Source organism: Diabrotica virgifera, chromosome 2 (assembly GCF_917563875.1).
Source record: "Diabrotica virgifera virgifera chromosome 2, PGI_DIABVI_V3a".
Taxonomy (NCBI): domain Eukaryota; kingdom Metazoa; phylum Arthropoda; class Insecta; order Coleoptera; family Chrysomelidae; genus Diabrotica; species Diabrotica virgifera.
Genome location: NC_065444.1, coordinates 139,568,167 through 139,580,200, shown reverse-complemented (window position 1 = coordinate 139,580,200; position 12,034 = coordinate 139,568,167). Strand labels below are relative to the sequence as shown.

Here is a 12,034-nt window from a genome sequence, read left to right as displayed (position 1 = left end):
ATTTCTCGAAAGCTGTAGAACGTGCACTGACATGAACGTGCAATGAGAAATGCATTCCAAACAAAACCGAAGTTCACCGGTGAACTGCGGTCAACTGAACCATAGATTAAGGCAGGCATGAGAAATCGACCCTTAGTATAATACTTTTTGCATCTACTAAAATTTCAAATAATATTCTGTAAATTAACATTATCAGGTACCAATTTCTAAACACGTAAGTAATTGAGAGGTTTCTAAGAACATATCATTTATTCAAAAACTAAAAACCTCGGAAAATTAAAAAACTTTTTTTCTTTATTCATATTACATGTGCCACACTTAGCTATTTTTATAGATATATTACTTGTAGATTGTAGATTTGATATGGCACTTTCAAAACGAAAGTTACAGTATAAACTATTCAGGAAATTTCAGCATGGCCAGTTCAAAGTATAAGTCGATAACATTCTTATTAAATTTTGTTGTAATCTGCCAAAGTGTTGTACTTACAAAGTAATTGATATGGCAACCCTGTTAGTATCATGTTCCGTTTGAAGCACAGAAAGTAATGCTATTGTAGAAAATTGTCTTTTCTACAATAGCTTCTTTATTCTAATAATATTTTAATAATAACTATTCTAACCTGTGGGAGTTTTTTGTCAGTTCTTCTATCAGGCGCGGCCCCCTGCGAACGGGGGATGCTTTCTGGGTATTCGTAGCGCCAATACCCAGAGATTAGCAGGGATACTTGCCGTGGAACAAAAACTGACACCTGGCAGTAGGTATAAAATGCAGACCCATGAGAATGGAGATTAATAATTTATGTTTAGGATCGCTGTCTGGAGATCGCCAGGGTACGTCTGGAGCCGGCGCTGGACGTGACAGCATGCGGGACGTCGGTGGCAGGGTGTTGAGGAGGCGGGCTCCTGTCATACGATCAGCTACAGCCCAACCACAACCACAAGCGAGCCAAACAACAACACGAGCTCCACCCGCCGAAGGTGCTGCGCTGGAACATCAGCCAGCGCTCACTCAAGCGGGACGACAGAGGCAGCACATGAAATGGACTGTGTCCATTAATGAAAACATTTTGCGCTTCTACTACAAGGTGACAAACCTCGGTCAAGAAACAATCGGCTACCAACAACATATGTATGCCGAATTTTGCAGGACGTACCCAGATATTCAAGTATCGGAGCAACAAGTATCAGACCAATACCGGGTAATTCTAAGCAACAACATTATCCCAGAGACTAGACGCAATACCATCATAAGCCAAGTCGAACGAGAGATTCATAACAATGTAGTAATTGGAGATCAAGTCCTTGATCAAGTTCATGAGCAGATTCCTGAGCTTGCCATACAAGAAACTCAACCTGACAATATAGAGCAGGAAAACAACGAGTTACGTGATAACCTAGTAAGCGAAATGGACAGGAGTTTAATGGTACAAACCCACTTAGTAGACCACCGCTACCACGAATAAACTCTTGTAAGAAATTAGGTGCGCTGTTACAAATTGTGAATACTGAAGTCCTAACCAATTATGTCGTAGAAGCCCACACATTAGAATATTTGCACATGCTTATCTACTGTGCAGCAACAGCAATTGCTAATGTAATGGGTGTTAAGATCAGAACACGACGGGGTACTAATAACGAAAGGACTGGTAACAGAATTGCACCCTGGGAAAAAAGACTACTCGGAAATATTGAATTACTGCGTAGGGATATTGGTCAAGTCACAGAATCTATACGAGGTGCAAGAAGTAGAAGAGTCATCAGGAGAGCTGAAGAAATAATACTGAGTACTTCAAGACACTCAAGATATGATCCAGAAAACAACACAGCCCAACAGTGTCTGGATACATTAAAACAAAAACTCTCCGTTTATTCAGGACGACTAAGAAGGTACAAAGTGAGTAACAACCGAAAATGCGACAATGCCCTTTTTGAGACTGCTGAGAAGGCGTTCTATCGAAAACTTAATTCCACCGTAGAAAATCTCGATAAGTCTTACCCAAGTCAAGAAGAAGTTCATGAGTTTTGGAGAAATCAACTTTCCACACCAGCTGCTCTTAACAACAATGCTGGATGGATTGAAGACACGACGAACAACTGTCAACACTACGTTACTGCTAACTACGAACCATTCACCACCGAAGAGGTCTCAAATATCATCAAAGAGCTTCAAAACTGTAAATCTCCTCGACCAGACGGAGTTGAGAACTTTTGGCTTACAAAATTTTGGAGTATTCATGAGTTCTTATCAACACTAATTAATAATGTTATTTCTAATCCGCAGGAAACACCATCATTTCTAACTCAGGGAACCACTTATTTAATACCGAAGGATCAAAATAACACCCAAGATCCAGCCAAATACCGCCCAATTACTTGTCTTCCAACTTTGTATAAATTGGTCACATCCTGTGTAGCTCAGCGTATCTACGAACACTGTGCTCTGAACAATATCATAGAGCCTCAACTGAAAGGATGCGCTAAGGGTTCCATGGGTTCCAAAGAACAACTTATCATCGACTCGGTCATTTCTAATCAAGCATATTCCAAAAAGAGGAACCTATTTACTGCCTTCATTGATTACAAGAAGGCCTTTGATTCAGTGCCGCATTAATGGCTTATAGATATATTGAGAATATATAAAGTCGCATGATAATATAGTGGACCTTTTTACAACATATAATGACAGAGTGGAAGATTAGAATTCACCTTCAAATACCTGGTGAAAATAACATCGAAACTGAAAATATCGCAATCAGCCGGGGCCTGTGCCAAGGAGATTCGTTAAGTCCACTGTGGTTTTGTCTAGCTATGAACCCACTATCTCAGCTATTGAACTCCACTGACGCCGGTTTTAGCATAAAAAATAACAACAATGTGGTGGCGAAGCTTAATCATCTATTGTATATGGATGATTTGAAATTAATGGCTTCCACTCGAAACCAACTAGATGAGATGCTACGAATTGTAGAGTCCTTTTCAAATGATATTAGTATGCACTTCGGACTAGACAAGTGCCGTGTTTTAAATATAGTCAGAGGAAAAGTACAGCCCGGAGGATTCGATATGCAAAATGGCCAGAACATCGAGGCCATGGGTGAAAACGATATGTATAAATATCTTGGAGTGAAGAAAGCGCGGAAAATTGACCATAAGCAAATGAAAACTGAGATAACTACTGAGTTTATACGAAGGGTAAAACAGCTGCTTCGTTCACACCTTAACAGTAGAAATTTGTTTAAGGCACTAAACACCTACGCATGTTCCGCGCTTAGCTATTCGTTTGGCATTGTTAAGTGGACAAAAACGGACATAGAGAATCTTTAGCAAAAAGTAAGAACACACCTCATAAAGGCACAAAATCACCATCCTAAAAGTGCAGTAGAAAGAACAACATTACCACGGAATCTAGGAGGAAGAGGCCTTATGGATATAGGTGAGCAATTAGATAAACAAATTGCTAATTTAAGAACTTATTTTCAGATGCAAGCTGAGACATCCACTCTACATCGCGCTATTTGCGCAGTAGATGACACAACACCGATCAATCTGAGGGAACCAGAAATGCGCATAAACCACCTCCCTAAAGACGAAAAAATGCGCACCTGGATGAGTAAACCTCTGTACAGGCGACATCCCAATGAGGTCAGCCAAGACTATGTCGACAATACAGCGTCGAATTATTGGGTGACATCAGGAAAGATGTTCCCTTAAACGGAGGGTTCATTACTGGACATTCAGGATCAGGTTATACCAACCAAAAATTACCTGAAATATATCATCAAAGAACCCCCAGGTCCAAAACGACAACTGCCGATATGGATGTCAAACCCAAGAAACCATCCAACATCTTACAGGAGGCTGCCAGGCATTTGCTGTAACTGAATACAAGGAACGGCATGACGCAGTGGGAAAAATCCTTCATCAAGAGATAGCTGTCACGCTGGGACTTCTCCAAACGGACCATCTCCCATATTATCAATACGTCCCTGAGAGTGTCCTTGAGGATGGCAACTATAAGCTATACTGGGGCCGCACTGTGCTCACAGACCAAACAGTGGCACATAATAGACCAGATCTTGTACTAGTTAATAAATTAACAAGACAAACAACACTGATTGATGTGGCGATACCTAACAACAATAATCTACGTAGTAAATTTACTGAAAGGATCGCCAAGTACAGAGATCTGGAAATTCAAATACGAAGACAATGGAGAATTACCCAGGCGATACCATTATTATGTCTACTACTGGAGTCATTCCGAAGAACCTCCTCGAAAGCAAAAAAAAGCTATTGAGGATGGCAACTATAAGCTATACTGGGGCTGCACTGTGCTCACAGACCAAACAGTGGCACATAATAGACCAGATCTTGTACTAGTTAATAAATTAACAAGACAAACAACACTGATTGATGTGGCGATACCTAACAACAATAATCTACGTAGTAAATTTACTGAAAAGATCGCCAAGTACAGAGATCTGGAAATTCAAATACGAAGACAATGGAGAATGCAATGTACCCAGACGATACCTATTATTATATCTACTCCTGGAGTCATTCCGAAGAACCTCCTCGAAAGCAAAAAAAAAGCTGGGTCTAAATGAACATCTTTACAAGACCATGCAGAAAGCTGTACTACTCGCAACGGCCAGATGTGTACGAAAATTTTTGGGAGATACACCTGCATACCAAGTCACCTAGGTCTCGATAACACGGAAAGAGTCCCGCCAGAGCTCAATCCTTTTGATACCGTAGGTATCTGGGATGAGTCAATTTTCCCCTTAGAGGGAGTGTGAGCCGTATGGCTAAATCTGGACTATTCTAATATCTTTCTATCTACCTAAACTAAAACCCTAAGCGATCAGCACGCATGCTGTCTTTTTTCCTAATCGTATATTCTGCGCTTGTCAGTTTTTCTGTACCCAAAGTTTTATACCTAACTTCCTTTCTTCCCTAAAACAAATGACTTCAACTCCAGCTTCTGAACTAGGAGCATGTAAAAGAGTGCGTTTCTCGCTTCACACTCGAAGCACCATATTAGTAAATCTGACGCTTTTCTAATAAAAGCAATTATATCATTGTTAAAGTTAAGTATTAAATTCAGTGCTTGTGCATCGCAAATGTAAGTACCTGCATTATAAAATAAAATTAAAACAGACGAAATTACAATTGTTGCTGATCACCTTACAAACATACCTTACAAACATACAAAACGTTTTATTGCAAATATTTTCCACTTTCACAGTTTTATATGTTGTTATTAAAATTTTGTCCGGTTTCTTACCGTCAACTTTATTATAAGCCAGAACATATTATTTTTTCCTATTGTGACACAACTGTACATTTAATAATTTTCCAAAAATTAATAAATATTTCTGAGGATTATATCTTTATATTGTAAAAAAATTAACAAACTTGTATTTGGTTTTCCCGCTTTTTACTTGGGAAAAAGTAGTTCTTTTGAGTTTTTTCGAAAACGAAAACATGAAGTTTGCTCAAAATTTGTCAAAATATTTCTAGTGATCACATATACTTTCTCAATTTTTTTTAAAATTGTTTGGATGTGTAGTTTATCTTTTGGGGGTGCAGGTCAACCGTAATTTGCACAAATTTTCATGCACAAGTCAACTTGTGCAAATTGCATGAGCGTGAAAACGTACCTTGGTGACTTGTTCCTTGTCACTTAGATCCTTGTTAACTTGTTTTTTTTTAAGATTTTTAACTAGCTTCTTATATTATTCTACAGTTTTTACATATATGTATTTATATTTTTAGCGATGAAGATATTCTCCTATACCTTCTGCAGCTAGTTCAAGCCCTTAAACATGAACTATATTTAGAATGTGATTTGGTAAATTTTCTTCTTAGAAGAGCACTTAGTAATCAACAAATAGGACATTACTTATTTTGGCATCTTAGGTAAGTATTATTGTGACAAAACTCTTTCTTGATTGAGAATTATAAACAATAAAGAGTTAATATTTGTTTACCACGAAAATTATGTGTATGTCTTAAAGTACAGCTGTGGCCGGCTGTAAATATTTTTTGTCTCTTTTACTTTTGGTCATTCAACTTAATGATTCTTTATTTATAATTTATACACTAATACACTTGAGATCAAAATAATCGACTCACTCGCTGAATTGTACACGTTAGATGGCTCGAATTTCCTAAACCTGTTGTCAAATTTGAGTGATTTTTTTAGTATGTTATCCGCTCCGAGCTTCGCTGGTATCGCCACCTACCTACAGGATTACTAGTATAACTTTTACCGGAAATTTTCTGGAAAGAAAAAAGTTTTGCCTATACTCTGTGAGTTTCGTTGGTATGGCTGCTATCGCCATCTAACGGTTGACTAGTGTTCCTATTTCGGCCGGAATTTTAAAGGGGACAGTAGAAAAGCAAATAATAGTTGTTTTAAACTTATTATTTAATTCTTATCGTGTAATATTTACAACGTAAAGAAGTAATTGGATGGTAATCGATAACTAATAGCAGTAAGTACAGAATTTATTATTCATTAAGATTTTGCTTATCGCTTTGACGTTTATGTTGACAACTAATATTAGAAAAAATTTATTCTGCAAAAAAGTATAATAATTTAATATAATTATAGTATAATACTTCTTAAATATTAACTTATGAATGACAGTTAACGGCATCCTACGTTTGCTGTGATTGGTCGTTATCTTCACGCATTCAAATTTTGTTTCAGGATTGGATTGTAAAATTGAAACCGTCAAAATTCGAGAGTGTGCTAACTGATCCTTTAGCTCAAATTTTTCTACCGTTTTAAAATTAAAATTGTGTCAATCTTTTTTCTAATTGCATCAATCCATTTTTGTCGTTGAATCACCTTATGCTTAGCGACAGGAAAGTTGTAGAATACACAGTTACTATTGTAACCAGTATTTCGACACTCTTTAATAGGGCTTTTCATTCACAGTCATTTGTTTCGAGCTTCTGTCACATGTCGTATAATCCGTATATATTAATATTATACACAGATTATACAACTTATGACAGAAGCTCGAAACAAATGACAATCGATGAAAAGCCCTATACAACAACTTTCGTGAGACATTTAAAAGCTATAATATGCTACTCTTAATGCAGAACGTCAAAAAGCAAATTTCCAGTAAAGGTTTACAAACTTGTCACTACTGGCGCTCGCGAATTTGTAATTATCCCCTCTACCTACGAGCTCACAGCGTATAGCCTTATTCTTTAACAATATCGCTGTAATAATAATGTTGTTAGGCAGGTCAATGTCATTTTATACCGGGTGTAACAATCATACTGTGTTTTTTTCTTAAAGTTCGGAACACCCTGTAAAATATTCTAGCATATATATAAAATATTTAAATTAAAACTCAATTGCTTTCTTAACAATTTGGTTTTTGATTTATTTGCTTAATAATTGGATATGTTGGATAATGATGGATTACACAATCATCATCGGTGACCGCTGACAGCCCATGGAGGGCCATGGTCGCCCGTTGGGGTTTCTAGGCTCTAAAGTTTTACATGGTGTGGAGGCCAGCCACACGCATAACTCCTCAAAAGTTCTAAACGATATTTATCTAAAATATTACTTTCTTGTTTCTTTTTTTGAGGAGGTCTTTTCGGCGTTATGTGTGCTTTGCTTGTTTGACTATAGCTGCCCATGTTTTTCTTTCCTTTGCTTGTTTTTCCCATTCTCGTATTCCTAGGTCTTTCAAATCCTGGTTAATACCATCAATCCATCTCTTTCTAGGCCTACCTCTCGGTCTTTTCCCATTTAATTCTTTTCTAAGTACTTTTTTTGTATTTCTCTTATCATCCATCCTTTCTACGTGTCCTAACCAACTCAGTCGTTTACTTCGTATTTCTTTTGTGATACTAGGTCTGTTAAACACTCTGTTTATTTCGTGGTTCATTCTTATACGCCATTCTCCATTCTCCTGTATAGGTCCATATATTTTCCTTAAGATTTTTCTTTCCCATCTAAGAAGTTGTTCCTCTTGTTCACTAGTCAAGGCCCATGTTTCTGATGCATACATTACTACAGGTCTCATTATTGTTGTGTATATTTTTACTTTTGAATTAATCGATACTGATTTTGACTTTATGATATTTTGTAGGCTGTAGAAGCATTTGTTTCCAAGCGAAATTCTTGCTGTTACCTCATCACTGTTTTTATTTCCTTCTGTTATTGTTGATCCTAAATATTTGAAACGGTCCACTCTTTCAAATATTTGCCCGCTCAGAGATATGTTGCCTTTCGTTTGTACTTTTTCCCGAGTTGTTATCATGTACTTTGTCTTTGAGACATTAACTTCTAGACCCATAGTCTGTGCCGCTTCTTTAAAATATGTATAAATTTTTTCTAGGTCTTTTAATGTCCAGCTGATTATGTCTATATCATCTGCGTAGGCAACGATCTGATTGAGCTTTGTAAATATTGTACCATCCCTATCTATAGGAGTTTTCCTGATTACTTGTTCCAACGCAAGATTAAAAAGTGTTGTTGACAGTGCATCCCCTTGTGTTAGACCTTCATTAATGTTAAATTCATCGGACAGTTGATTTTGGATCCTTACTTTTGCTTTGGTGTTGGTTAGGCATAGTTTTACTAATCTGATTAGTTTTTTTGGTACATTTAACTCTTGCATTGCGCTATATAATTCCTTTCTAATTATTGAGTCATACGCTTGTTTGAAATCTACAAATAGATGATGTAGTTCGGTATTCCGCTCGTAGAATTTTTCCAGCGTTTGCCTTACTGTAAATATTTGGTCTATAGTTGACCTGCCTTTCCTGAAACCTCCTTGATAATCCCCTGTTGTTTGTTCCATTATATTATTTAGTCTTAATTCCAATATTTTGCTAAATATTTTGTATCCAACATTTAGTAGTGATATTCCTCGGTGATTATTGCAATCTAACTTATCTCCCTTCTTATGTATAGGGCATATCACTGCAATTTTCCATTGTTCCGGCATTATTTCTGTGGTCCATATTTCTAGTATTAACTTCGATATTTCACTCTGTATTCTATGTTCTCCATATTTTAACATTTCTACAGTTATTGTGTCGCATCCTGGGGCTTTGTTATTTTTCATTTTTTTTATTACCTCTTTTATTTCTGCTTCTGTTGGTGCATATTGGTCTACTTCAATCTCTCCTACTAATCTTAGCTCTTCTGTTTCGTAACGTTGATTTGGTTTATTCAACAGTTCATTAAAATGTTCTCTCCACCGTTTTAGCACTCCTTTTTCGTCTGCTATTAAGTCCCCATTTTTATCTTTGCATAATTTTGTTCTTGGTTGGAAACCTTTTTTTTCAAGATTTATTTCCTTATAAAATAGTTTTATTTCACGTTTTTGTTCATATTCTTCTAGCCTTTCAATCTTATCTTTATTGTGTTTCCTCTTTTTAAATCTTAGATGTTTTTTTAATTGTCGTTTTCTTGTAGTATATTCCTCTTTGGTTTCTTCCGTACTGTTGTTCAGCATTTTAAGCCTAGCTTGGTTTTTTTGTTCCATTAGTCTCTGGCAGTCTTTGTCATACCATCTTTTTTGGCTAGGTTCTTTGCTTTCCCCCACTACTTCTTTTGCAGCTGTTATCACTGCTTCTTTTAAGACCCTCCATTTATCTTCGATATTTCTGACCTGATTTTCATTTACTTGATCATACTGTTCAATTATGTTCTCTATTTTCGTTTCATATCTTGCTCTGTTTTCCTCATTAGAGGCCAATATATCTGAGGCGTATTTGATCTTTTTTTCACCTTCTTCTGTTTCTTTGGCGGTAATTTTTTGTTTATATTTAATTAGCACAAGGTGGTGATCGGAGCTGCTGTTTGCCCCTCTATGACTTCTCACATCTGAAATGTCTGAAGCATGTCTTGCTCCTATTAAGACGTGGTCGATCTGGTTTCTTGTTTTCATATCGGGAGAAACCCATGTTTCTTTGTGGATATTTTTATGTGGAAATTTTGTACTGCTTATCACCATTTTTTTGTCTGTTGCAAAATCTATGATTCTTTGCCCGTTGTCATTACTTATTTCGTGCAGGCTATGTGCACCTATTGTTCCCTGATATAATTCCTCTCTTCCTATTTTTGCGTTTAAATCTCCTAAAAGTATTTTAACGCTATAATTGTTTATATTTGACACTTCTTGGTCTAATCTGGCATAGAAATTTTCTTTTTCTTCTGCTTCTTTGTCCTCTGTAGGTGCGTGCACATTAATGAAATTAATATCAAAGAACTTGCCTTTCATTTTCAGAATAGCTATCCTTTCGTTTATATTAGTAAAGCTTTTTACCGCATGTTTGTATCTTTCACTTATTATGAAGCCCATCCCACCTTGTCCACCTTTTGAATTACCATGACATATTAGATATTTTCCATATTCCCAGATATCTTCGTTCTTCCATCTCATTTCCTGCAACGCTAAATTATCTATTTTGTAGATTTTTATTTGTTCAATAAGGTTTTGTAGTTCTCCTATTTCTCCTAATGTTCTTATATTCCAAGTTCCAATTAAAATTTTTCCACTTTTCTTATTTTTCTTTTTCCTGTTGTACTTATTCACCTTTTTGTTTGTTTTATCCTGTTTTCTAGTCTCTTCCGTACATTCAGTCTCTATGTCGCCATCGAGGCCACTTTTTATTTCAGCATTACTTGTATTTTGATTTTTTGCGTTAATTTGACTAGAGCTGGGAAAATCCCCCGATGTGCCCCCAGCGGTCAACCTATGATGACGGTCCTTTCCAATACTCTTTGCTCTATTATTGCCCTGACTTTCCCTAACATTACAAGTATGAGGAGTTATGTCTTGATTTATTATTGCAGTTTGCTCGTTTTTCTGACCTACCTTTACAATTCTGTTATCTTTACCCCTATTCTTAAAATTAAAGTCTACGTCACTATTAAAAACAAAATCAAAATTATCAAATGTTCTCATAAAAAAATCATCATTTCTCTTATTGTACCTATAACTATTAATATTTTCACCCTCAATGCGGACGCCGTCGCCATAATAATAATTAATCACCTTAACGTTACTGTTACTATTAAGTACGCTGCAGGCGTCCGCACCGACAGTGAGTATTTCTTTCTCTCTTCGGTTTTCGGTAGTGTCTTCTTCCATTGCTGTTTTCGTACTATTTTCTTTTTTCTTTGTCTCCGTCCAACTTGCTTTAGTTACTTGTTTTTTGAGTACGCTGTTTTCGTTATTTTCGTTGATCTTTCTGTAGTAGAGCCCATTGATAACTCTTCCTCCGAGAGGGATCTATCACCATATTTTCTAGCTCTATTCGTCTTCTGGTCTTCTATTACTATAGCTTCATTTTCTTGTGATAAGGTTTGCAATTGACTCAAAGTGAATAATTCGCCATTTAGAAGCAATTTGTTATAACGGATACCTGCATTTTGACCTTTCTCTCTTGCTTCTTTTTGATATTTGCGAAGTTCATTTCTTTGAATTTGTATGTGTTTTGGATAGTCTTCATTTATGAATATGTCTGTACCTTTTAATTTCTTTGTTTCTTTAAGGACCTCGTTTTTTTACTCCAATTTTTGAATTCTATGAGGATCGGTCTTTTCTTATTAACAGTTTTGATACCAAGTCTTCGTATCTCTATAATATCCTGATCTGTATTTAGTTCTACTTGCAATTTTCTTGAAATTTCTGAAATCTTATGCTTGATTTGCGTTTCGTCTTCATTTTCGATCTCTTCTATTCCTTGGATGATCAGATTCTTTTTTCTTACTTCTCTTTCTAATACTTCTACCCTTCTTTCTTGAATTTGCAATATTGTTTGAAGTTCTTGATTCTTTTCTTTTAACTCTGTATTTTCTTCTGTTAGTTCTGCCAATTCTTTAGTGATTGTGTCGATTTTGTCTTCCATTCTCATGTTTTGTTTTTCCAGTAGGTCTAACTTTAGTAGTTTTTCAAGGATCGCATCAATTTTCTGTTCCATATTTTTTCTTCGGTAGATTTTAGTGTATGGTCACCTTTATTTTAGCAGACCGTAATTAC

The 12,034-nt window shown here is 36.2% G+C and overlaps 2 protein-coding genes across 3 annotated transcripts in view; both read left to right on the top strand.

Moving 5' to 3' along the window:
- LOC126880240 (uncharacterized) overlaps positions 1 to 3,786 on the top strand; it is a 183,131-nt gene extending 179,345 nt beyond the window's left edge. For both annotated transcript variants that reach the window (XM_050644011.1, XM_050644012.1), the window contains exon 2: positions 3,747 to 3,786. The gene's annotated coding sequence lies outside the window, so the exon portion shown is untranslated. The remainder of the gene's footprint in view (positions 1 to 3,746) is intronic.
- Positions 1 to 12,034, top strand: part of LOC114344837 (phosphatidylinositol 4,5-bisphosphate 3-kinase catalytic subunit beta isoform) — a 998,515-nt gene that overhangs the window by 730,166 nt on the left and 256,315 nt on the right. The window contains exon 9 of the mRNA XM_050644876.1: positions 5,781 to 5,924. Within this exon, the coding sequence (XP_050500833.1) occupies positions 5,781 to 5,924 (144 nt within the window). The remainder of the gene's footprint in view (positions 1 to 5,780; positions 5,925 to 12,034) is intronic.